The following is a 25,705-nucleotide window of genomic DNA, read 5'->3' on the forward strand; positions in this document are numbered from 1 at the left end:
TCTGCTGTGCTAGAAGTGTTTCAACTCTTGCTGTATAATGCGAGAAAGCGCTGGTGCTGACAGTGTAATTCTATTCTTACACGAAGTAAATCTGTGATGATTACTGATTCGTCGAATTTTAGCTCTCTAAGTATTGAGTAACGATTTGAATCAAGTACCGATGGTTCAACCCCCTGGTAATGGGCACTAGCCTTGGATGTGAACCACTAGTTCCATTCTCCGATCTACAGATTCCTTCTTGACTATGGTACATTATGCTATCTATGCTGCTAGCGTCTTCTCTTGCCGCCAAAAGCTGCAGAGGCGCCCTCACTGGAGTCCAACTGCCTCTTCTTGCCCTGCTTGGCAAAGTACTCCTTCTTTCTCTCCCGCTCCTTCTCCTTTTTGCCTTCCTCCTTCTTGGCAATCTCCTTGAGTTTCTCCAGGAACTTCTCGCTCTTCTTAGCCTTACGCTTGACATCCTTGTCCCTCTTGAGGGTGTTGATCTTGTTGACGAGATCTCTCATTTTCTTCTCATCGCCGTCCATCACCACGGCTCTCTTGGCCATGTAGGTTTGCTTCAGCTGTGGCCTGGCCTCACGGATCTGACTCTTGAATGGGAGATCCTTCTTGATCAGCTTGGGCACCTTGAGCTTGTTGAACTTTCTTTCTTCACGCTCAATCTTCTTGTAGGAACTGTCCTTCTCCAATGGCGTGGCAATGCCGTTCTCAGCTCTCACGGCACCCGTGAGTCTCATACCCTTCCAGTCGTTGTGTTTGCTGGATAGAAGTGAAGTGACAGGGTTGTAGAACTTCTTGACCTTCACAGGGTACCATGTCTTGAGGAAGATTGTGTCAGACATCAAGACCTTGTCTTCAAAAGTGGCACGGAAATAACCGTCTGGTTTGGAAAGCGCTCTTTTGATTTCACCTCTGATTCCTGAAACAGTTCTAATCGCTGCACCTTCGAACTTGGCGACTTCTAACGAATTCGAGAACATATCTTTCACGAAGGCAGTGTTTCTGAAAATCTTATATGGATGACCAACAAGCTTGAGCTTCTTCACAATCTCCACCGAGGAGTTGAGATCCTCGACGACACCAGTGGCTGCAACTCTGAAAGACCCGGTTGTGGAGGACTGATCCACCAAGTTGAATCCAACGAAAGTAGTGTTAGGAGCCACAAGAGGTCCATAGAACGAGGCAAAACAGTAAGCATGCTCAGGAGTGTACTTCAACATTCTGTTTCTCGTTCTCGAGTCTGTGGTGGTGTATATCGGGATGGTCTGGAAACGTCTCCATCCTAGGGAAAGAATCAAAGGATCTTGCGACTTGAGAATCTTCTTGTGCCATCTGTGTCTTCTGATTCTGACGTTCATGATACCAAAACGGGACTCCGTGGCCAAAAGACCACCCAAGACGATGGGATACTCTGGATCAAGGTTTTCAACGAACTCGCATGGAAGGTTATCAAAAACAATCTTGACGTAGGAACCAGCACGATAACCCTCGATCTTGGTTCTCGTCTCCTGGTCCATCTCCTCATACTCAGCCTTGTTGATCTCCAACTGCTTGGCCATCTTGTTCTTCTGAAATTCGTACCAGGTGTCGGCCTCAGTATCGCCTTCTGGATCGTCAGCACCAAACTCTCTGTCTTCTTCGTCTTCAAATTGCAATTTGAGTTTTGCCTTTTTGGCTGCGTTGAGCTCTCTCTTCTCTTCAACCGTCATGTTCTCGTCTTCTTCGGGATCCTCATCTTTCTGTTCCTCAGCCTCGAAATCAGCAAAATCGTCGCCATCCTCATCACCGTCTTCATCGTCATTGTCATCGCCCATGTCCTCTCCGTCACCGCCATCTTCGCCTTCAAGATCTTCGAAATCACCATATACTTCTTCGTCATCATCGCCATCATCATCATCATCTTCCTTCTTCTCTTCATCATTGAGTTTAGGTGCGGCCAACAAACGGTCCTTCAACATACGGTAGCCATTTTCGTATTCTTCATCACTGTCCTCAATCGTTGATGCATCGAACTTTGCTTTGAGCTCGTCCACAGAAGGATAGCTGGGAATGAAAGTGTCCAAGTCCTCCGACTGGGTCTTGCTGTCTCTCTTCTTGAAAAAGTCCTCGTCGTCCTCCTCAATATCAGACTCTTCGTCGTCTTCCTGAACGACCTCCTGCTTCCACCTTTTGATGGCCTCAGCTGGATCGATGTTGTCCAAGTACAAAAGACGATTGATGTTCCAACGACGCTGCACTGATCCTTTGAGTTTTTTGGCCATGGAGGCATAATTCCCGTTTTCTTCGTCAGAGGACAAGGCTGAGTCTTCAGCGTACTCCACATCCTTAGCAGCATCGCCAAAATCAATGTCAACCATCTTTGGCTGGTCCTCTTCAACATCGGATCCAACGTCCTCAAGATCGTCGAACTCGTCGTCCTCGGCCACGGACTTGCCGTACAAACGAGGTTTTCTCATTGCCTTTCTGCCCTTGTCCTCTTGAAGAAGTCCCTGTTCATCTTCCAGCTCGCTGAATTCGGCTTCCTCAACTTGAGCTGAGTTCGAAAACAACTGGAGACCTGGGCCCTCGGCAAAACGCTCGTGCATCGTCTTCTGGACATCTTGCAATCCGGTAACGTATTTTTCACCTTCGCCAGTCTCCTCACCAGGAACAAAAGACTGCTTGTCTCCCACATCGATGTACACAGCATCCTTATCAACTAGAACACCACCCACATCGGACATTGGGGCATAAATGATCTTCTGCTTATCCTCAAGTCTCTTTCTGCGTCTTCTTCTGGTGGGTGCTACCTCTTCACCGGTTTCGGCGGCAGCCTTGGCCCTTTCTCTTTCTATCTCATCAAGCTTCTGCTCGAAGTATGGGGTGGGACAAGGATCAGGGAGCTTCTCCACACTGTGGGCATGATAATCGCCAACTCCGGCAATATGAATGTGTGCATTTTGTGATGGCAATGGTGTACCGTGAAGGTAGCCGTAGATAGCCACTTTTCTGTCTGTTTTAGGGTTCTCTGCTATCAGCTGTGGATGCGTCAAATCGGTGACTCTGTCTGCTAGCAAGTAAGGATGTTCGTTACGCCACTTCAACGGACGAAACTTCATGACGGATATGAATCGACAAAGATTGAGAATCTCTCGGTCGGGGTATCTACCATTGAGCACACCAGAAAGGTAGAAAAGCTTAGCGCCCTGGTACACCTCTGTCCAGAATCTGTGCTTCAAACGTTTCTTCGAAGTTCTGAGAGTACTTTGACTCTTGAACAAGTCGAGATGTGTTGCGACACCCAAAACTCTGGGCATACCATGGTGCTGAGCGATATTGAGAAACTCCATGGTTTCCATCTCAAGACCGAAATTACCGTCCACGAGCAACAACACCAAATCGGCGATTTTTGCCGCATCAACCATCGAGTTAAGATCGTTGTTGACCTCCATAAACGTAAGTCTGCGGCGTTTTCCACTCACCACAGTGATGGGACCCTTGACTTCAGTAAGACTCGATTTGGTCAATTTCTTCACCAAACTCTTGATCAACGTCGTTTTTCCTGTTCCTGGAGGTCCAACCACGGCTATGATCACCGGTGGCGGATCATCGTCTGGTGTTCTGTCCACCATAGGGACGTGGTACCGTTTTTCATTCACATCATGAGTTCTTCTGGCCATTTTTTCGAGCTTTTTGGGAGCTGCCACGGCAAAAGCCTTGGCGTTATGCCCATTTTGATGAAGCTTCTTCTTAGCTGTATTTTTCTTCCCGTCGCTGCCCCGGTGGGGTTTATTCAGCTGCTCCATGGTGAAGATGAAGTTTGAAGGCATCTCATCGCAGACTATGTAGTGGTTGGGTCACGTGAGCGCCATACTTAAGAGAGATCGATTAAGGTATCGATGGACTCATCTACACCCGTACACCAACAGTTTAAGGACTCTGAAGGCCGTTGATTCCGGGTTCATTGGGCTGGAGACTCGATTTTGGTCATAAATCATAGAAGGGTTGGTTGAATGGATTGACAGGTTTGAGATGATAGCAATGAAATCTGGATTTTGGGGTGGAGTTTGGCTCATACAAGGCCTCTAGCTGGCTGCGAAAAGAACCAAAGGTCAATCAACTACGACTATTTGACTCTTTGAGTAAGAATTGTAAGTTCTTTGTTGTTATGAATTCTCCGTAAGTATTATGAAAGGCATACCTACACAATATTTGCTCATGCTTCTCTCGGTTGACTATTCCACGGTAGAGAGCTACGGATTTCAGGCAATTAATTCTTCAGGCATCAAATATTTATATGATCAAAGAAGCAGCACCTCGGTAAGTGTTGCATTAATTTTATTTTGACGTGGATAAATGCTCCGAAGCACCCTTAACTATATGCTCCTCATTTACGGTGTTCGCAACCTGGGTGCAAATTCAACTTCATGCTCTTTTACCGGTTCATTATACTTCTACCATTGGTGTCAGCATCCATCTGTGACAATGGCGAGCTAGTGCCGTTTACCGGTTTCAAATTTGTTCGTGAAAACCGAATAACTGTAAAGCCATTCCGAAGCGATCATTTCTTGAAGATCACCTATTGCAACAAGGGAAAGGTTGATCTTACCACCAAAGCCCTTCTTGATCACCGTGGAGTCAACGAGACGTTCTGCATTTCTCCCCATATGAGCAAAACCTCCAAAGACAAATCTTTCTTTGCAAAACTCAAAAAATTTGGGAGTGCACTCTTCAGAACACAGAAAGACCATGGAACTCAAGCAACAATTGAGGAGGGAGCAGGCAGTATGTCATGCTACAAGGTGGGACGAAGAAGAAACTTTGCAAGGTCCGATACTCTTTTTTTCATCCCTTACACCTTTGTTGGCGTTCTTTACGAATGCAACATCACCTTTTCACAAAAGCAACAGTGGTTGATGCACCCTTCATCAATGCCCAAAAAGTGTGACAATCCCATTCCAATAGAACCTATTGTAGCGGAAGACGCTTCAAAAACCTCTCTCAAATGGCATTTCTCCCCGCTATCCATATCCCAAAGCATACCGTACCTCAAATCAGCGTCACCATTGGATCCTCGGTTCAATTCTGATCAAAACTCCCTGTGGACTAAAGGAATAAGGGTAAACGAAGATTATCACTATAGCCAACTCGAGCTTCACCGATTCCTGGTGGCATCGTCAAAAGTCGCCAAGTACATAAGTTCATTTACAACAGCTCCATTTATCAATTTGGAGAAGTGGTTTGGCACGAAAAAGGGAGATTCACATCAACAAGAGGCAGCGTTCGCAAACTTTCTTTCAAAACTCAACACATCTTCTACGACGTCTCATTTCAAAATGATTCAATCTTTGTGGCTGTGAACAGAGCCGAAAACTAATATACAACGCTGTGAAGCGAAAAATGAGGCGGCTCTCAATTAAGGGCCGCAAGAAAAATATTCAGTCGGTCGAAGTTACAAAATATCCTTGCCTTGCGTAGGGCGGTTGGTCGAGTACTGGGAGAATCCACTTTCGGACCCGGCACGAGCATGCTGATTGATGTTAGTAAGGGAGTCCAGGTTGATGTGTGCGTCCTCCTCCTCCTTCATCGTGTCGCTCAAACGCATGTTGCGGTCATTTTTTTTGGTGGACAACTTTCTGGTGATCTTGTCCTTGAATTTGCCAACGGCAGTCTTTTTAGGTTCATCGTCATCGCCTTCAACCTCAACAGCAGGGCTGGAGATTTCATTGACAGATGCAAACTTTTCGTCACGAGAGTGGCTGCGGGAAGAGATGGAGCTCGTTTCAACTTCATTCAATCTGTGCATCTCATTCTCCCAATCGTCTGAATGGTCTTGAGCAGCAGCACCCAACGCGAACAATTCGTTAGCAGCCTTGTCTTCACCACGCAAGTTTCTCGAAGATCTCTTGACCGAGGACTGTCTTAAGAATGAGGTTCTGTCGTCCTTGGCTGGGGCGAATCTGGAGTCTGGGTTTCTTGACAACATGGCGAAGCAGATCAAAACGAGAATCATGATCAACAAGAGCAACGAAAACGCAGCATTCATGATAAAGAAAATCCAGCCCATGATGGAGGAGACCTGGGCAGGCTGGCCAAAGAGCTCAGAGAAGAAAAGGAACAAGAATGAGTTCACTGTAGTCACCACAGCCACACAGTAACTGACGATGTTAGAACTCTTGTCCAAGAAAGGTTTTTGGATGAACAAAAAGATGGTAAATGCCAAGTCGAGGATGAAAAGCACGAGGGTGGATGCCTTACCAGAACCCTGACATAAACCAATGAAAATACCCTTGATGAGGGTGTATCCTATGATAACGGTACCAAACCAGTATTTCTGGGCACGGAACATCGTGTAGCAGAAGCCGTACTTGTGGAGGATCTTGCTGTCACCATACAAGACAGCGGCGGGGTTGGAGTGTCTTTGGATTGAAAGTTTTCCGTATCTCCAGGTCTGGTAAAGCGAGAAACAAATAATGCCGATAGCTGTAATGAGAAAGAGCACAGCAATAACGATAACAGCAGGGGAATCTTGGACGGTGAATTCCCAAAGAGACAAAATCACCAATTGCGGGAAACCAATCCACAAATATCTCAACAAAGAGCCCTTCAAAATCGTGGAGAAATTTTTTCTCAAATGAGAAAATCTATTGGGGTTCATGGCTTTCATACGAATCAAAAGAACGGCACCGGATCTCAAGAATACCAACACAGCAACCAAAAGGAAGCCGCAAAGCACAAAGAACGTGAAACCGGTGACCACAATCGACGTGGGCTCGATGTGTGAGTTGTAGCCGATTCTCTTGATACCACGAAGAACACGCAAGTTTCTGTTGGAGTTCAAAGCAAAGTCGAGATCTCTAACGTCAAGATCGTGTTCGGTCTTTTTGGAAGCAAACTCTTGAGCTCTCTGAACCAAAATCTGCTTGTCCACATTCTTGAAGTACACCGTGGGGCTACCACCGGTGGCCTGGACGTACCATCTGAAGATTTTCTGCATGAACTCAGTACGGATCAAGCCCATAGACCATGCCAAGTTCTCGGCCCAGGCCGAGGCGATAGGTGGAACTCTCTGGACATGCTGCATCGAAACCACAACAACAGACTGGAAGTACATGAACAACGAAACAGCGTTGGTGGATATATGGGCAGAAGCGTTCGAGTTACCAAAAGTAGACATGACGGCGGCAATGAGCAAGCCCAAGCCGGCAATAACTGCGGTGGCCCATTTGATACCCACCTGAGAAACAGTCTTACCGTTAGTGAAGGAACTCTGCAAACAAGACACGGTCTCGCCGGTGTCCTGGTTAATCACGATGACCTTGACCACCGCGTCGATGTCGGGGACCGTGTAGGCGATACCAGGGATCATGTTAACGTCATCTTTGTTGATGTACTCCACAGACTCAATCTGCATCGAACCGGGATACATGGGGCAAAACTGCTTCCAGCCGATGTCACACATGTCAATATCCCTTTCAATAACCACGAAACCGTAAGCAAACACCTGGACGTGGGCTGTAACCTTGCCCGAGATATCCGTGTTCAAGTCCAAGTTATATCTAAGCGCCCGATTATCGGCATCAAAAGACACCTTAAAGTAGGATGGAGTGATCTGGGAGTTTTCCATACATGTGACGAGCGAGGTCGCCGAAAGGCTTCTCCGAGCCCATGCTGGAGCAAGGAATATGAAAAATAGAAGCGTCCAGTTCATCACGAACGGCTGGAGCAAACGTAAGGGGGAAGGTGGCTGTCAGTGTATGCCAAGCGAGTGTATGTGAGGAATCGAAATCAACAAGTAGACAAGAAATGTGTCAGAAATGAGGCTCGTATTTTGCTCGGCTTTTTTTTTTCTTAGGTGTTGTTTGAGACAAGTTGATCCAGCTTTTGTAGAGGATCACCAGAGCCCCGATCAGGGAGCGCGAGAAGGGGCTCAAAAAATTTCTACCGTGGTGCGTGTCGCCAAAAATACCGCGAGACAACAACTATAACTTAAATTTGGCTCAGACTTCGCCACTTAATTGCAAAAGAGTCCTATATCGTTAGCCAGGGGGTAAACCGTACTTATATGCCCAGAAAAGGGTAGCTTGTCATACTGAAGCGCCTGCACTGTTCCATTGTTGATGCGTGGGTGTGGTTTTTCTCACGCGGCTTGTTTTGCAACCGCTCCATAATCGTTTGTTTGCTCACAAGTGGTACTCGGCCATACGCGCCTCCTCCACTTTCACCAAGAGCTCCTCGCCCCAGACGTGCTTGATCACGTCCCAGAACTCCTTCGCATACACAACCCGAACGCCGTATTTGTCGTAAAAGTAGTCCTCCGGAGTGCTGTTCTTGAAGTTCACCTCCTGGTTGTCCCTCAAGAGCTCGTTCATCTTCAGCGAATCGTTGATCTTCTGGACGTACTCCTCGATGATATCTCTTCTGTTTTCACGTGGAACGATGATCTTCTGGATCTGACCAGTGAGATGTGCGCCAAGCATCTTCTCCTTGAGACCGCCGATAGGCAACACAAGTCCTCTAAGCGTGATTTCACCTGTCATGGCGATATTCAGTGGCACAGGCTTTTCAAGCAACAATGAAAGGAAGGAAAGCGCCATCGTGATACCAGCAGAAGGGCCGTCCTTTTGCACGGCTCCACTGGGCACATGCATGTGGATCTCAAGGTTGTTGAGCTTCTCGAGCATCTCTTTGGCATTGTCGATGTTCCACAAACCCTTGTACAAGGTGTTCTTGATAAACGTCATACCAATCTTGGCACTTTCCATCAAAACCTCACCAAGACGACCCGTCATGTTGAGCGAGGTACCGCCCTTCTCGTTGTTGAAGCCAATGCTCTCGAAAATAAGAACAGAACCAGAGCCGTCGGTGTTGTATGACAAACCGTTGACCACACCATATTTGGCCAGCTGAATGGGCACTTCAACGATCTCATTGTTCAAGTTAGGAATTGGCATTCCAAGGTACTTCGACAAATCATACTCTTCCACACGAGGGTTGTACTGCAATTTGCTGTCGTTGAGACTATCCGCAAACTCCACTGCTTTGTACCGACAAACAGTACCCAACTGTCTCTCAAGGTTACGCACACCAGCCTCTCTAGTGTAGTCGAGAATAATCTTCTTCATCACATCGTCGTCAATGCTAACCAAGTTCTCATCAGGGAAACCATTACGCTTGGTTTGTCTCGACAACAAGTACTTCTGACCAATGACAAGTTTCTCACTGTAGTCGTACGCACCGATGTCGATCATCTCCAATCTGTCGAGCAAGGGTCTAGACAAGTTGTAAGGCTCATTAGCGGTACAGATGAAAATGACCTGTGACAAGTCGATGGGGAAGCCCAAGTAGTGATCCATGAAGTTGTTGTTCTGCTCAGGATCAAGTACCTCAAGCAAGGCAGCAGCTGGGTCACCGCTAAATTTAGCACCACCACTTGCTCCACCAACAACCTTGTCGATTTCATCAAGAAGAATGACAGGGTTCATGGACTTGGCTTTACGCAACGCCTGGACAATAGTTCCAGGCATGGCACCAACATAGGTTCTTCTATGACCACGAATCTCGGATTCGTCTCTAACACCTCCCAAAGAGACTCTTTGGAACTTTCTTCCCAAAGTGCCGGCAATCAGTTTGGCGAGCGAAGTCTTACCAACACCAGGAGGACCAGCCAACATGATGATGGGAGACCTGTTATTCTTGGAAGCGAGTAGCTCTTTAGCCTCCCTCTCCTTCTTAGCACTGGTCATATCTTTAGACTTCTTGATCCGACTGTCGGCCTGTTCCTTTGAGCGTCTGGTCTCGTCGCTGTTTGGAATTATGATGGCCTCGCCATTGTTAGATTCTCTGGTGAACTTCCTGTTTTCACGTTGGGCCTGCAACTCTTTCTCACGTTGAGCTTCCTTGATTCCCAATCTCTCATATTCCTTGTCGGCATTGATACCCAAAAGCTTCAAGACAACAAGATACTGCGTAAGTCTCTTCTTGACATGGTCCAAGCCGTAGTGATCTTCGTCAAGCTGACGCTTGGCCTCAACAATGTTGATGTCTTTGTTCGACTTGAACTTAGAAACAAACTTGTCCCAAGGCATGTCCATGACAATCTCCAAGTAGTTTCTAATAACATGGAAATCAGCGTTGCCTGGAGGAGAAGACTTGATTCTCTTGAAATCTTTGGTAATTAAGCGCTTGCTATCCTCACTCAAGGAAGTGATCTCAGGTAGTCTATTCTTGATGAAGTTAGCGATTGCCCGAATATCGTCGTCATCATCACCTTCATCGTCATCACCAACGGACTCCGGATTACTGGCGCTACCTCTCGAAGAAATCGGTCCGGCGCCGTTCTTGCGAACAAGGGCCCGCTGGTTGGCATTATTGTTTGCGTTGTTGCTGTTACCCTTCTGTGTGAGACCCTCGAGAACGACACGAATGGACTTAAGCTGGTTGGCAACCATGTTGGCCCTCTGGATGTTGGAAGCCTCGTTGTAGAACCAGTGGTTGACCATTTTATTGTTCTCCTTGAGAGCGCCGAACACTTCGGACATCTTGCTGATCATGACGTTGATCTCGACAACTCTGTCCTTCAACTCTGTGGTACCGAGCATCTTGAGCTTCTCGTGATTGGGGAACGGGATGATGGCAGCGGTCAAATCTACTATACGCAGCAAGTTGCGTGGATTGGACTTCTCCGCTGTAGTCAAACTGTTCACGATCTTCTGCAAACTTTGGTAAGCCTTAGAAAAATCTTTCGAGCCAGCAAGCTGCAAGAACAAGGCATTTGCCAACGGGTTTAAAGTTAGCAAATCACTCTTCTTATCTTGGTTCTTTCCGGCGTTTTGCATCGCTTGACGGTATTCCGTCACGAAGCGGTCGATAGCATTAAACAAAATGTGCGTTGACGACTTGAGCGTTTGCAAATGACTAGCAGGGTTGTCCAACTTATCATTCCAGTGAACTTTGAGCAAAGCTTCCGTGGGTTTCTTCGGCTTGAAGCCTGGAACCTTGGTAGCACGCTGAAGAGCCTGCAACGTGAGCTTCACGTTCGTAGTGTCGTCCACAATACCCACAATACGGACTATAGTGGCAGTTTCCGAGGAGTCTGCAGCCAGTCCAGAGCGAGATTTGGGGTTAGGGATCTTACTCAAATTGGGGGACACTGCGAGAACAAGCCAGTCAAATTCTGAAGAGGGCTGGATGTTGTGGACCTCTGGAACGCCCTTGGTTTTGGTCTGTTGCTCCATGTTGTAGAAGTGCTGGATACCATCAAAAGCGTCCTGAGTGATAGCAGACGACTCTGAAGCGGCAGAGTCAAAATCATATTCTGACAAAAGGGACTTCACCAAAGGCACAGAATCTACTTTGTCACGGAAACGTGAAAGCAAAGCAGCCGCCTTAAAACGTGAGAAGCTCACATTGTAGATGATTCCCGGAAGAAGTACCAAGGAGGAGTCCAAGGTATAATTCGTGAGGACCACCTGCTGCAGAACCAAGCCGTCTTTGACGGTGGTTGAGTTTTTGAACTTGGTCATGTAAAAGTTTTGATTTGGTGGTGGTTTGGTGGTGGCTTTGTGTGGAAAAGGTGTGGTGTTAAGAGAGGCGAAACCTGGGGTATCTAAATGCTCGCGATATGACGATTCCCCATATGATAAGTACCCGGCATGATTGTGTGCAGGAGCCGAGGTAACCCAGAACCTTCCACGGCACATCAGACCCCACAAGTTCCGAAAATGTTTACGGAGGTAATTTTACATCAGGAAAGTTTTTGTCAAAATACCCAGTTTGTATAGATTTCTGTATTTCTTGGATAATTCGGAGCACATCTAGGTGCACTGGAGCATCCACAGTAAGTGAGCCCGATCAGGATGTCCTGATCTAGCTGTGGGGTGGTACTATGGGTAATCTAAAATCAGGCAATACCGATAAATTCCACTGCTTCGGCTGCTTGAAGTGCTTTTTGAAATCAATGAGTTAATTTAAGATTATATATTTGTCTCTGGTGTCTTGGAATCGTATAAATGGTGACTGTCACCATATGCGGCGGTAGTTGGACTAACAACATTTGTACTTTTAGAGATCAGTGTTTGGTTCTGAAAGCTCCGTTAGTTCGTCAAGCCCTATTTGAGATGCTTACTATATACATAAATCGAAGCTGTAGGTTGCAACTCGATATTCCATCAATACAACGAAGCTTACCTAATATATACCGTCAGGTAAACTCCGAACCCGATAGAGAACCTAGTGAGTTGAGATAGGCTTAATTGATCATTATGGTGTGACCATTTCAAGTATATCCAACTTTGAGTGCTCAAAGACGAGAGGCTCCTGCTTAATAACTGTCATTGAGACTCCTAAGAAAAATACCCTCCTTCTTCTCTCATTCAGACCAACCTTACAAGATATCCTTGAGATTGACTTGGCCCGTGCCTCTGGCCAAAGGCTGAGGTTGGGTTTCACTCTTTTTCCAACCGATCATATTGATGACATTGAACGTTGCGGGCAAAGTAATCTTTCCATCAGGACCTTCCTCACCATGCAAACTTTTGCAAATCTCATTGGCTGCAAGCAACACATCCTTGGGCAAATGGTTTGCACGAGAGATTAAACTATTTTGCTCGCCCATGTTCTGCAAATCCTGGCACATGGCGACGATATCTGGGTATCCTCCAACAACTATGTCCTCAGTGTCAATGGTCAACATTGAAAAGCCAGCACGGTTGAGTAGAGAACCCACATCATTCAAATGCACCAAGGGCGACATTCTTGGGACATGCCACCTCTTCTTTCTAGCTCGGCAAGCTGCAATGATGTCCGAAGCTCGTAAAGTGTGTCTCCTCCAAATAAAGTGCCCATGAACATTCCATCGGGGTTCAAGACCGTATTGATATTTTTCAAAATCTGTGGCAAATCATTGATCCAATGAAGAGAAAGGTTTGAAATCACTGCGTCAAACAGCTCGGGCTGGAGAACCTCATGGTCAAAGCTTTCTTCATCAGCCACAATCCGTTGGACCTTGCCAGGAAACTCTTTTAGGTAATCTTCATTCACATCTCTGAAGAGCATGCTTTCTGATGAGTCCAACATCACCAACTCTTGAATCTTGCTTTTGATCTTGACCTTGTCCTCGTTGAGTTGCTTAGTCATTTCCACATCAGCATGATCGCCGCCAGGTGGAACCTCCAGCTTCTTACATAAGCTCTTCAAAAAGTTACCAGAATGGCAACCAAAATCAAGCACACGGGGGAACTCCCTGAGAATGAACCCTAGTCTCTCCACCGTCCTGAGAGAGACCTCATCCCTGAGATAATCAGCCTTTCTGGAAATCTCAGGATGCAAAGCTGCCCTGTTCCTTTGTGATAGCTTGGCGGCACGATCGAAAACGGTAAATTGACCTTTTGTAGCTGTAGCGAGACCACGTTTAATCATACCTGTGGTTGCAAAGTGTTGATACTTCATCTCTGCGCGCTATCGTACAACAAGGTATATGGTAAAACTCACACCGAGGCCGTATCTACGGCAGTTAGCAAAGGCCATTGGGAATCAAAAATTAAAATCCCTACCGTATCTTTTTCCTTACACCAAAGAATTGGCTATCGCAGATGCTACACGATTCAGTGAAATCTATGCGAGAAAGGTGAGGACGAAGAGTCTTCCTAGTGAGAGTCTGGACATTGAAGAGGCATTATTCTTTCATGCCGTGGCCAAGAGAACAGATCACTTGTTTGATACCGCCAGCTTCTTACGTGATAGCATTGAACATCGCCTAAAAATAACACCACATATGTACTTGATGATGCTTCAAGGTATCGAGCAGTCGAAGAACCGAGGCCTCACCTCGACAGCTGTATCTCTTTACATCGAGTTACACAATGAAAGGTTTTCGATGACATCTGAGGATCGTAACCTTGCTGCCTCATTGCTATTAGACATATTCAAAGGTTGCAAAAACATCACAGACCTATTGCAACTCAAAATCGCCTACGAAAACCACATGACTAACTCCGTGACAGACAAGTCTCTTGAAATACGCTACATCGCAACCTTCATCGAAGCTTATCTCAATTCAGGACAGTATACTCGAGCAGTTGAGCTCTTCGAAAGTGGCTTTGCTGACTTGACAAGTGCCCAGTTCTCGACAAACCAGGTTTTGAAACATCTCCCCATAAAGCAAATGTTGTTAGCCATGAGCCAACACGGCGATGTTGAAACGCTCACCCGTTGGCTTGAGGTGGTTGTCGAAACTGACCGTTCGTTGTTGGATTACGATACATGGTCGGAATTCTTGAGTTTAGGACTTTCCCAAAACCATTACGGTCTTGTAAAGCTTATCTACTCTCGTTTGGTCATGCTCGAGCTTGAAGATGTCTCGCTAGATGAGGTAATGTTCTCTAATAAACTCGAGGAATTGGAAAACAAGAGCGGCGTTCTTTCTTCCCTTAGCGAGAAGACGTTAACGGAAATTCTTCATACGTTGGCATCAAATGGTGATGTAAACTCCACGTTGAGCCTAATAGAGTGGCACTATGTTCACAAGAAGCTCAAGGGCGAAAAAGCTCTCACCAAGGATCTCTGCTTGGATATCATACTATCATATTGTTATCACAAGGACGACACCCCTAGCCTGGAGAACCTTAGTATTCAGAATGTTCTCACTACCATCAACAATTTTACTTCTAAGCTTGATGCCGAGTTTGTCCTATCATATAGGGACATCTGCGATGCTATGTCCTACAGGTTTGTCAGGTACAATGTGATTGACTCCAACGTCAAAACGGCAGATATCAGGGCTAGAGCTTCTTTCAACAAGGCCCAGGAATTCGAAGAGAATGACGAAAGCAAACCTCGTAAAATACAGAACAATAATGTGTACAATTCGAGACAGGGCAATATTCTCAAGAATTCGGAAATACTAGACGACTTTGTTAGGAGCATCGTCAACTACATCTTGGAGGAGAGGTTTACTATCAAGACTCTCCGTATATTTATCAACTGCGTCCTTCATCACATCATGAAGTATCAAAACGCAACTGGCATGATTGTTGCATTGCTGGCAATGCATCAAATCCACCCCAAAATGGCATCAGAATGGCTCGATAATGAGCTGTTTGATATAATTATAAGGACAATCTCTAAGTCACCAGCTGCGAAGCTTGTGGGTTTTGAGATGTATCGTTACATGAAAAGCAAATCTTTGGATATAACTACGTCTCATTACAAGGACTTCATAGCATCTGCATCTAAAGGCCCCGATAACGAATTATTGCAACTTTATCTCCACGAATTACTGGTTTCCGAATTCACAACACAAAACTCACAAAACTCGCCTGATCAAACTGTTCCCACGGCTTACAACGAAGAAGAAAAAGTTGAAAGAAAACGATACTACGATATTGATAAACGCGACTCTGGGTATCTCAAAATTATTTTGAACGAAGATAAAACAAACTAGACTCGTCATCATTACTTAAAGTATGGTTCACTCACGGCCCGCTCCAAATCCAGAGCGCTGATTTCAACCAATGTGCTTCTCTGCTTGTCGAGAACAGGAGCCCTGCCGATAAGGCTGTTATCCTTGTTGTGATTTTTCTTGCCCAAAATCGAATCTTCATGCAAGTTTGAAAATGTTGAGGAGAAACTGTTGTTGAAAGAACTCATCATTGTGGAATCCATGGCCATTCTCATGATGTTTTCGGCGTGACACGCTAACGGGTCCTGTGTTGAAGTATCGACATCTTCGCCACTACGTTTGGCGTGATCTTCCCCATTCTTCAGACCCTTCGCCTTCACTGGAGTTTTCCTGGACTTTGATGCCCTATCTTCACCATGGTTGTCTTTCTTACCGTGAGGAATTGCTTCAAGGATTTTCCTTGACCTTTTCTTTGTGAGCGGTGGAGTTTTTGGCTCTGGAGGTGTGAACATCTTGGTGTATGGCATGTCCAAAATGTAGGCTTCAATGGCCTGCTGGGAAGCTCCAAGGATATCGTCCAATGGGTTATCCTGTGGAAGAATGATAGATTCTGGGCTGTTGTCTGTACTCTTGTAGTCCTTGACGTACGGCTCACGAACCACTTGGGGCTTTGTTTCGGAGAAAGTCACATCTATTTCAAGATCTCTGTTCACCTGAGCATCTCTGGAGAATGACTGTGCTTCTGGATCAACCGAAGGTGCACGAGGGAAGGTGTATGGCAATGCAAGCGAGCTCATGATGCAAAGAAGAAACTCAGACAGGGGCCCTGCTTATCTATATAAGGCATTACGCTTTAGGCAAGCAAATTATTTATGTTTATGTTGTAGCCCAATGCGGTATTGACATTGAATTCGGGGTGCGATCGGAGTGCTTCGAGGACGTCTTTCAGTCAAACTGACCATGCGACCAAGTGCATAAGCATATCTTATGATTCAAAAGGACGTTACTTTTCGTTTACAGGGAATCTGTCTTTATTAGAAGTTCAGTCTGGCACGTGATCTCACACGTGACGATTTGACATCATGTGACCATGCACGTGCAGAAACCGTTGATTAGTATTTGCTACGTAACGCGTTGATGTGATTGGCTGAAATCGTGGACCCGATGGGGTCTTTATATTTATAGGTATAAAGCCGAAGCTCTAGTGGGCACTATGATACAAGGCATTAGAAGCGCTTTCGTAGTTGCCAGGTTGTCAAAAGCCTGGTGGAAATGCAAGAAGTCAGTGTGTCAAACAACTGATCAGTTGATGATTTGGGGATAAAGTTCAAAAAATCTTTGCTTCGCTCGAAGATCCAGAATTAGCTGGACTCCTTCTCCTTTTTATTGAGCTGGGCTTGCTTCAACCTCTCGTCAACAACAGACTCATTACCATGGACGCTGTCAACAGGACAAGGGACGATCTGGTTAGCACCCACCAATAGGAAGCAAAGAGCAAAGGTGGAACTGAAAATAGATTGGGTTAATCTGCCTCTTTGGGATGCTCTGATAAACATTGTTGTGTTGTGTGTGTTGGGTGTTGGATGACTGTTTTTCAAGGATGGGTGAAAATTTGAATATATGGATCGCCGTCGGATGAATAATCAGACTTTAGATGATCTTGACACAAGGCCTGTGTTGGAAACAGAGGAATGCAACGAAAAGGGCAGCTGTCGAAAAAAGTGATACCACGAGGAAAAAAAATACAGAAGCAGTAGATGCGGTCAAGAGGAAGCGTGGGCAAGGTTGCCGGTTGTGTGCAGTATTCCATCGAATGGCTCCAATCACCAGTCGTGAATTTAAAACAAGGAGTTATCGGAAAAAGCAAAAAAACCGTGAAGTAAAGTTTATGTAAAAAAACATTTTAAAAACCAACCTTTTTTTCGAAAATTGCTTCGGCGTTTGGTGTTGCTTTCGCTTGAAACCTTTCGGCTTGGCTGCGAAATACGTTTTAGGCGCCGCTGCAAAATAGGCTGATTCTTCAGATAAGAGGGGTTTCGGGGTAAACCATGTAGTGTTTTTTGAAACATTGCTGCAAATATCAATAGACGTAGGTAGGCTACACCGAAGACGTTTGTATTTTGTCGTTTGTTCCAGCTCTGGACTTCCAGATGAGTACTAGTAACTCGGAAGATTAGAAATGGTCTACTTGAAACAACAACTGAGGCATGTCTAGTAAAATTTGGAGAGATGGGTTAACTTTTCTATTTATCTTTAAGCCTGGCAAAAAGGCTCCCTTTATCAATAAGGAATTCTAGCACGTACTCTCTCATAGATGTCCACAAAACTAATGAATGCCGTGGAGGGAAAAGCGACATGACAGTTTTTGACCCCATGTTCTTATCTTCTCGTCCGCAATCCTGATTTCATATTGACTTTGTCATATTCAATCAAATACATTGTCTTGCTGCACCGAAGCTTATGGTATCATCCCCTCTAATCATTACCCATCTTCCCTTCCCTATAACCCCATATACCTACAATCCTCTCTCCGTAACCGTATATTTACAAGTATTAGAATCTCTTGCGAGTGTATGCTATGCTGTCAGACTGTGCTGACCAGCCTATGAGGCCTTAGCCTGGTTAATGTTCCCTTTACAACTTGCCCACTTGCGTGAAGCCTTTGGCCCACTGAGGCTTATCCAACTTCTTGGCGTCTTCGACCTGGTTTTTTTCTAACAAGTCGATCGAGACCAACTCTTTGACGATTCTGAGCCTATGAGCAGTAGCTGCAGAGACTTTCTGGTAAACCGTTTGGTTTCTTCTTCTCAAGCCAAGAGCCTTGATGTTCTTCCTCGTGATAGGAGGCATACCAATCGTAGACCTTAGCTGCGTTATGCGATAAAACAAGTTTTTGGACATGGCGTAGATAGTGTTGATATATAGGGATATCAGTGAGGTTGAAAATTTTGGTATTATGGAACATCCGTACACCAGCCTACCCCAGCACCAAGCACCCTCCGACAATTTCATCAAAATATACGGTTTTTTGTATTTTAGATTTGTTAATGGTAAGCTTAACTAATTTTTTGTGTGGATTTACTCTTTTTGGCCTGTATAACCCGTCTCAAGGTTAAAGAAAGTTCTCACTTTTTGACTCCATAGTTAGCGATTCGCAGCCATTACAGATACCATACTATAACAAAACATTGACACATTCAGTCCTTGAAAGCCTTGCCGAGATCAATTACCGATAGTTATTTTAAGGTATCATCTATATCCCATTCCCAATTCCTCGGTCCGATTCGGATATCATGGGAACTACGCCAAAGGACCTGGTCCATCATAAGATCAACGAACAGATCCAAACACTACTACGATCCACAGAAATCACTCTTAAATCGGGGATGCCAGAAAGGGAACAAGCACTATTATGCGATCCTAGTCTCTCCAAGGTTAGGGATTTGCTCGCAGACTTTGAGCTTGTCCCCAAACAACTCGATCCATTCCTACTGCAACACGTTGATCTACTCAGCAGAATATTCTTGAAAGTGGTGCCGGGCTCGTCATTGGCAACTCGATGTTCCATGTGCTTCTACCAGCTCTGTATTATCAGGAATTACAAGCATGTCGTGAACTTTTTATCTGATGATATATCGCTTGGTATCCCACTCGTCAAAAGAATCCAGGATTCGAGAATTGGGGAGCACGAAACATACTTTCTTTTGCTATGGTTCTCTTCTCTAGTCATGGTACCTTTGCCCTTGGAAGGCATTATGAGTGGACTTCAGAAGTTGTTGCTTGAGGTTGCAATGAAGAACTTAACGAAATATGGAAGTGCTAGCATGACCCAGAAGATAAGTGCTGTGTTGCTCTCGAGACTTCTATTGCGATCAGACTGCAGTGAAATGCTTATCTCTTTCATAACCTCTTGCTGTGATTGGTGGCATGATCGGAATTATATTGAGAAGCTAGGTCATCTTATGGCAATCAAATTGATACTAAAGCAATCTTCAAACCCGACTGTTGCAAACTACACCCTGGAAATCTACAACAAAATTATTCTAACGGACTTGCTGCTGATAAAATACCAAAAGAAAAGCCTGATACCCAACACAAACACCTTGTACATAATGGGCATCTTATCTCGATTATCACGATTCTATCTCCAACAGGCCGACTATTCAAGTGTATCTGCCATTGTCAACAACTATATTAATGACATTCTACACCCCATGTCTGGCAGACTTGACATCTCACTACGAGAATCTATGGCGAAGTGTCTCAGCAAAATCGTTTCCTTCTTGCAATTCAAGGCTGTCAACTACGCAGAACAACTCACTTGGTACATAACAAAGCAGCTTCGCATACCAGAGTTGGAAAGTCAGACTACCACGTACAATGCATACCTTACGATCAACTCTTCCAACTTGTCAGTGGCCAAGTTCCACACTGCACTACTCTTCTACGGATTCCTTGGCCTTGATAGAGCCATCCCCGTTAATCTAGTGCCAGCACTTCTATCCGTGGCCCACAGGACGCTCTTCATATCCCCGACTCAATTCTCAATCATACAAAACTCCCAAATCAGAGATGCATCGTGCTTTTGTCTATGGGCGCTTTTTCGCTCGCTTTCTCAGGATGACTTCCGAGAGCTCATGTCAAATACAACTATGATCCATGACATTTGGGCTGATATTCTCAGAGTGCTTATGTGTGATGAAGACCCGTTAATTAGGCGTTGCGCTGTGCCAGTTCTTCAAGAGTTTATTGGTCGCTTTGGTCCCTTATTGGCACAATGTACGAAGGGTAACGATTCTCGTCGTTTGGTAGAACAGACTGCTTCACTTGTTGATACAGAGAGGGCTTTGAGTGGGAGTGAATTTGTTAACCATGGTTATCCTGCTCTGCTTTTACTACCGACAATCACAGATGTGCTTACTTCTTCCAATGTCCGCTTTGCATATTATAATCGCTGCTCCCAACTTCTTTTGGAACTTTTGAGTGCTAGAAGTACTCTCGATGTTGCCTTTGAAACATCTATAACAGATGTTGATTATCAGGGAGCACTTCTTGAATCTTTTGAATCTGGAAATGCTCTCTCACTTCTACCTCTAGGTGGACTTTTGAGATGCAATTGGGGAGTTGATAAGATCCGGCTTCGTGTTCAGCCTGCTTTGGACCTGGTGTTACTGCATCACGCTGAGTTTGCTAATAAGTTAAGCTACTTCTACTGGTACAGCTCATGCATTACTAGCCAAAACGATTATTGTGACGCAGAGAGTTCATTTTGGGCGTTATATCTTCCTGTGATAGCCAACGAGACGGCTGCGAAAAGTGAATTCAAGGATGTGATTATCACAAGTATGGAGGCTACTAAACTTCTACAAGCGCCCACTGAAATCATTGAAGACATTTGCAAAAGGTTGAAGTTTGGAAACCTTCAAATTGCTAGTATGCTTCCTTGGTCTGCTTTCAATGTAGCTCAAAAAGAGCACATCCTTCAGATGATATCCGACAAGAACGTTGATGCAGAGACAAGAGCTGCTTTGATTGATAACTGCAGTGAATTTACTCGCAACAGCAGCTTTAAACTCCCCTGGCTTATGTTATTAGACGACTACACACTTACGAACAAGGGTGATGTTGGTCTGAAGGTCAGATTAGCATGTCTCAAATACCAAATAGAGAAAGTTGGGTTCGAGGTTGAGGACATTGGTTACAGAACAAAGCTCGCTCGTCTCGCAGCAGAGTCAATGGATAATGTGCGTATACTGGCGTATGCCCTTCTAAATGGTGAAGATATTCTGACCTTGAGAAGTATCACCTACGATGAATACTTCGGCAAGCTATTTAACGCTTACAGTACGCTAGAAAATGAGCTCAGAGCCCCTTCTGGGAAGGATTAGTTCACTCTGTTGCTGGTCTTAAAGTTTCCAAAGCGCTAGTGAACCTGGCATTCAGGCAATTCCTCGTGTGGTTTGATAGAGTTCTGAGCCCGACGAAGGAGGAGGCTCTAACAATTTTACTTCGCCAGCTCAAGCTTCCCAAGCCATTTCCGCAATTGGATCATCGACATCAAAAAACGCTTCTAGCCACGCTCAACTTGTTTGTCAAGCTTTTTGAGGCAGCTGTCGAGTTACCACAATTCAATCACAGTGCTCTCTTTGTGAGGACATATAATCTCCAACTTAATGCTCCTGCAACGAGATCAGCCTTGGCTCTACAAATATTCCACCATTTGAGTGTCATATCGTCAGAAGTAACGCAGAAGGCACGCCAAAGAGTGTGCCAGTTATATTTTCACGCTTCAAACCCACAGATCCGTCGCTTGGCAGGAGACAGCTTATTTGAAATAATCAACGACTTGGCTCCCTCAAAATTGAGCCTTCTCGAGTACACTGATGGATATTACAAACCTACGCAAACCAATTGCAAGATATTAGAGAGCCAGCTCTCGTGTATTTAAACTATACATGCCAATGCCAAAGGTAAACAGTGCCAGCGCCGCTCACAAACCAACCATGAGGTTGTCGTCCTTACTTTGCAAAGTGCCAGCATCCAAGTAGGTGACGTAGCTCCACCTCCTCTTTGGGGTTTCTGGGGTTTGTGGAGCCTGGAGCAAAGCGGTATCATCCACGAAAGTGGGCTTCTGGGGCATTGAGGCGTTTTGAGTTCTGAAGGCGTCGAAAAATTTAGTGAACGGCATTTTGTTAATGAAAGAAAAAGTCGGTGTTCTGTGATGGAAAAAAGAGCGGAGACACGAGCTACTTATACCTCCTCGGCAGTACAGCTGCAGAAAGTGTGGAAACTATCGTATGTGGGCTATCAGTGCAGGGGGTGACACCCCTCCGGCACAGTCGCGGGCCTGTGTGCAGTATTGGGTTGAAGAAAGCTGGGGAAGGATGCAAAGATTACCTCTATAGAGACTCCCCTCTAGGGCGCAAAAAGATAACGGAGTGCGCGAGCATGTGCCGAATGGTCTCATTCCCGTAGTGTTTGTCGAAATAGATATATCACTTTATAGAAAATTTAAAGTTCTTGTCGTGAGGCGGTGGCGATATCTTGATCACGTATTTGCGTCCTGCGCCTGTATCACATGGACAACGGGTTTCGGAAAAAAAAGTGCGCATGGAGGCAAAAAAAGTGATTTCGCCCAGGATCGAACTGGGGACGTTCTGCGTGTTAAGCAGATGCCATAACCAACTAGACCACGAAACCATCTTGAAGAATGAGGAGATGTGGTTAAATATGTCACGCAGGCTCAATTTGGGGCTCCTGATCTGAGATACACAACCATGCGCTTTCAAAACAAGTTTGTTTCATGAATAGCTTACACTTTCTGCTTTTTATGCTGGGCTTTTTGGCCCAATGGAACAACTTCTTGCACCGCTTTTCTCCCTCTAACAGGCCAGATCAATTACGCTTCGATCGCACCTAGGGTCCAGACGCCACCAAACGTTACTGGGTTCTGAACAAGGCCCGATTTTACATACACAAAAAAAAAATCCGGCAAAGCAGCTGCACCCAGGCGAATAATAATAAGCCCAGCTCCAAAAGGCGATATTTTTATCGATACCTCGTGGCATCTTATCAAAGGTTGTTGCCCCTTACGGCATGTAGCGGCGTGGGGCGCATAGCCAGACATATATCACTCTTCTTTTACCATGGTGATAGGGTTAGCATTTACCACGAAGGCAGCGCTCACGATGGGAGTCGTTGTGGGCGGCACGATCGCTGTGGTTTCCAACATGGATAAGATTCTAGAGCTTCTGGCTGAGTTTTTGCAGAAGGGGGCAGATTTCTGCAACGAACAGATAGAGAAGAACAAGATTCAGATGGCGTCGCAAATGGAGGATGGCGAGTTGGACTTTGACCAGGAGAGAGAGGTGGCTGGAGAAGGCACGTCTACCGGGTTTCGAAGAGAAGGCTCCGTTGCATCGGAAAGTGTACATGAGACTGATGGTGAGACCGATAGTGCTCGCGAGACAGAGAGCGAAACCGAAGGTATTTTGACTGACGGCTGGGACGATAGTGACATGGACGGGTGGCAGCTGGCACACTTGTCGGAGTCGGAGTTTTCGGAAAGCTACGACGAGATTGACTCGGAGCCGGTCTCCAGAGCGACCTCCGGCATTTCCAGTGTATCTTCGTACGGACGCATGTCCTCGATGTCTGTGGACTAGGCGGCTGCATCAGGTAATTAAAGGTTTTTTAGGATAAAAAATTTGATTTGGCAGTGGTTGTAGGTTTGGGGATTTGAGTGATTGGTGCGAATGCATTGCAATTTGCATCCATCAGCTATTTTGACACATTGTTCTGAATTTGAAAGCTGCTCATATTTACATTGTTGTAGGGCCAATGAGGTAAACTTTCAGGCTGATTATAGTGGGATAGGAGGCTTCGCTTTTGCTGGCTTCACCAGGCTTGTGTTGAACTTCCTTATTCACTTAAACTGACCGCCTACTGCGTTGGAGAGACTTGATTGTTCTACTTCGAGTTTCAGGACTTATTTCAAGGGAGGAGCTTTTTAGTTAGTCGGGTCGTTAAAGATAACTCATGGGAAAAATTTTTGCAACACTATAGCACACCGCTCTCGCTGCAAGTGTTCAGTCTTAGGCAGTCTTACGCCAGATACCAGAAACCTCGGTGATCACTCAACGCTAATAACATGTAATCCTTTTCAAACACAATGTCAATTGATTTCCCGATTCCAACATCTCCTCCATTGCATTTAAATAGAAGCCCAATATCTTCGAATTCCTCACCTCAGAGCGCCGCGGTACCCCACAAAGTCGAAAGCAGCAGATAAAGCAAATATCACAATCGATCCCCGAAATGCTCAATCAAAATGAAAATATGATTAACATCACCCCCTTTATTCCCTTTCTGTTCTTATCCCTCTCTCCTCTCCTCCAAACTAAAACTTCCCGAAGCAACCTTCCTACACTTGCAGCCTGTCACCCCATGAATCACCCCACACATTCCCTACTTCAACGCTTTCTACAATCCATGAAGCCAGTCAAATCTCTCTAGTTCTTCCCATCTACCGAAACAACTTCTCCTGAGATCACAAAATCATGACTCTTCCAACCTTCGAGCAACGGTCCTGGAATCACTTTCGGTGGGTCACCTGTCACCATGCATACTGGTAGCATGATGCCCCACCATGCCCCGCTACATCGTCGCACCAACATTTTCACCACTTACAACCACTTGTCCTCATGAAGAACCCATCTCTTGTGCTTAACAAAATCGACGACATCCTGTTCGAAGAGCTCGAGGCGCCCACCGTCGAGGAGCCCCACGACGTCATTGTCGAGGTGAAGAAAACCGGCATTTGCGGCTCGGATATCCACTACTATGCTCATGGCAAGATTGGGGATTTCGTCTTGACTAAACCCATGGTCTTGGGCCATGAATCCGCTGGTGTTGTGTCCCAAGTTGGCCCCGCTGTTACATCTGTCAAAGTCGGCGACAGAGTGGCCATTGAGCCCGGGGTGCCCTCCAGATTGAGCAACGAATACAAGACTGGAAAGTACAACTTGTGTCCACACATGGTGTTTGCAGCAACGCCCGAGTCGGACCCAGCCAAGAAGAACCCACCAGGAACCTTGTGTAAATACTTCAAGTCGCCTGAGGACTTCTTGGTCAAGTTGCCCGACCATGTGTCGCTTGAGTTGGGTGCACTTGTGGAGCCATTGAGTGTCGGCGTCCATGCTTCTCGTCTTGCCAAGATCACTTTTGGTGACCACGTTTTGGTGTTCGGTGCTGGTCCCGTCGGCTTGCTTGCTGCGGCTGTGGCAACCAAGTTTGGTGCTGCTTCGGTCACCTTGGTGGACATTTTCGATACCAAGTTGAAGATGGCCAAGGACATCGGTGCTGCTACGCATACCTACAATTCGAAAACCTCAGGAAAGCCCATCAGCGCCAACCCTCCATCGGGACATGCTCCCACCGTGGTTTTGGAGTGCACTGGTGCTGAAATTTGCATCCAACAAGGTGTGCTTGCATTGACTCCCGCTGGAAGGTATGTTCAAGTTGGCAACGCCGGCGGTTATGTCAAATTCCCCATCACGGAGCTCGCCACTAAGGAAGCTACCGTCCATGGCTCCTTCAGATACTCTTTCGGTGATTACCAGACCTCTGTGGGCATTTTGGATGAAAACTACAGAAATGGAAAAGAGAATGCCAAGGTCGATTTTGAGGCCTTGATCACAGACAGATTCTCTTTTAAGGACGCCATCAAGGCCTACGACCATGTGCGTGCCGGAGGCCCCATCAAATGCATTATCGATGGCCCTGAGTAGTTGCAAAAGATATAGATTAATGCGTATAATACAAATA

The 25,705-nt window shown here is 45.7% G+C and overlaps 11 protein-coding genes and 1 non-coding gene across 12 annotated transcripts; 4 read left to right on the plus strand and 8 right to left on the minus strand. All coding sequences in view use genetic code 12, as the record gives it.

The window, feature by feature from the left end:
* Positions 1 to 269: 269 nt before the first annotated feature.
* On the minus strand, positions 270 to 3,785 carry BMS1 (GTPase; the record flags this gene model as incomplete). Its single annotated transcript, XM_025479014.1, has 1 exon — positions 270 to 3,785. The coding sequence occupies one exon, from the start codon at positions 3,783 to 3,785 to the stop codon at positions 270 to 272; it is 3,516 nt and encodes a 1,171-aa protein (XP_025338487.1).
* A 1,646-nt stretch (positions 3,786 to 5,431) lies between these two features.
* FLC1 (putative flavin adenine dinucleotide transporter) lies at positions 5,432 to 7,690 on the minus strand (the record flags this gene model as incomplete). Its single annotated transcript, XM_025479015.1, has 1 exon — positions 5,432 to 7,690. The coding sequence occupies one exon, from the start codon at positions 7,688 to 7,690 to the stop codon at positions 5,432 to 5,434; it is 2,259 nt and encodes a 752-aa protein (XP_025338488.1).
* A 472-nt stretch (positions 7,691 to 8,162) lies between these two features.
* On the minus strand, positions 8,163 to 11,504 carry CXQ87_000438 (uncharacterized protein; the record flags this gene model as incomplete). Its single annotated transcript, XM_025479016.1, has 1 exon — positions 8,163 to 11,504. One exon carries the CDS (start codon positions 11,502 to 11,504, stop codon positions 8,163 to 8,165), a length of 3,342 nt encoding a protein of 1,113 aa, XP_025338489.1.
* An 860-nt stretch (positions 11,505 to 12,364) lies between these two features.
* On the minus strand, positions 12,365 to 12,673 carry CXQ87_000439 (uncharacterized protein; the record flags this gene model as incomplete). The annotated part of the gene is made up of 1 exon (XM_025479017.1): positions 12,365 to 12,673. The coding sequence occupies one exon, from the start codon at positions 12,671 to 12,673 to the stop codon at positions 12,365 to 12,367; it is 309 nt and encodes a 102-aa protein (XP_025338490.1).
* A 38-nt stretch (positions 12,674 to 12,711) lies between these two features.
* CXQ87_000440 (uncharacterized protein) lies at positions 12,712 to 13,398 on the minus strand (the record flags this gene model as incomplete). The annotated part of the gene is made up of 1 exon (XM_025479018.1): positions 12,712 to 13,398. One exon carries the CDS (start codon positions 13,396 to 13,398, stop codon positions 12,712 to 12,714), a length of 687 nt encoding a protein of 228 aa, XP_025338491.1.
* A 58-nt stretch (positions 13,399 to 13,456) lies between these two features.
* Positions 13,457 to 15,411, plus strand: CXQ87_000441 (uncharacterized protein; the record flags this gene model as incomplete). Its single annotated transcript, XM_025479019.1, has 2 exons — positions 13,457 to 15,381; positions 15,408 to 15,411. The coding sequence occupies 2 exons, from the start codon at positions 13,457 to 13,459 to the stop codon at positions 15,409 to 15,411; spliced, it is 1,929 nt and encodes a 642-aa protein (XP_025338492.1).
* A 21-nt stretch (positions 15,412 to 15,432) lies between these two features.
* On the minus strand, positions 15,433 to 16,176 carry CXQ87_000442 (uncharacterized protein; the record flags this gene model as incomplete). The annotated part of the gene is made up of 1 exon (XM_025479020.1): positions 15,433 to 16,176. The coding sequence occupies one exon, from the start codon at positions 16,174 to 16,176 to the stop codon at positions 15,433 to 15,435; it is 744 nt and encodes a 247-aa protein (XP_025338493.1).
* A 564-nt stretch (positions 16,177 to 16,740) lies between these two features.
* On the minus strand, positions 16,741 to 18,280 carry CXQ87_000443 (mitochondrial 54S ribosomal protein uL30m; the record flags this gene model as incomplete). Its single annotated transcript, XM_025479021.1, has 2 exons — positions 16,741 to 16,885; positions 18,018 to 18,280. 2 exons carry the CDS (start codon positions 18,278 to 18,280, stop codon positions 16,741 to 16,743), a joined length of 408 nt encoding a protein of 135 aa, XP_025338494.1.
* Positions 18,281 to 18,672: 392 nt separating this feature from the next.
* CXQ87_000444 (uncharacterized protein) lies at positions 18,673 to 21,827 on the plus strand (the record flags this gene model as incomplete). The annotated part of the gene is made up of 2 exons (XM_025479022.1): positions 18,673 to 21,223; positions 21,268 to 21,827. 2 exons carry the CDS (start codon positions 18,673 to 18,675, stop codon positions 21,825 to 21,827), a joined length of 3,111 nt encoding a protein of 1,036 aa, XP_025338495.1.
* A 678-nt stretch (positions 21,828 to 22,505) lies between these two features.
* Positions 22,506 to 22,579, minus strand: CXQ87_000445. The gene has a single exon. It is a non-coding gene; the product is annotated as a tRNA-Val (tRNA).
* A 446-nt stretch (positions 22,580 to 23,025) lies between these two features.
* On the plus strand, positions 23,026 to 23,544 carry CXQ87_000446 (uncharacterized protein; the record flags this gene model as incomplete). The annotated part of the gene is made up of 1 exon (XM_025479023.1): positions 23,026 to 23,544. The coding sequence occupies one exon, from the start codon at positions 23,026 to 23,028 to the stop codon at positions 23,542 to 23,544; it is 519 nt and encodes a 172-aa protein (XP_025338496.1).
* Positions 23,545 to 24,582: 1,038 nt separating this feature from the next.
* On the plus strand, positions 24,583 to 25,668 carry XYL2 (L-iditol 2-dehydrogenase; the record flags this gene model as incomplete). Its single annotated transcript, XM_025479024.1, has 1 exon — positions 24,583 to 25,668. One exon carries the CDS (start codon positions 24,583 to 24,585, stop codon positions 25,666 to 25,668), a length of 1,086 nt encoding a protein of 361 aa, XP_025338497.1.
* Between the last annotated feature and the right edge of the window lie 37 nt (positions 25,669 to 25,705).

Source organism: Candidozyma duobushaemuli, assembly GCF_002926085.2.
Source record: "Candidozyma duobushaemuli strain B09383 chromosome Unknown A_B09383, whole genome shotgun sequence".
NCBI lineage: Eukaryota > Fungi > Ascomycota > Pichiomycetes > Serinales > Metschnikowiaceae > Candidozyma > Candidozyma duobushaemuli.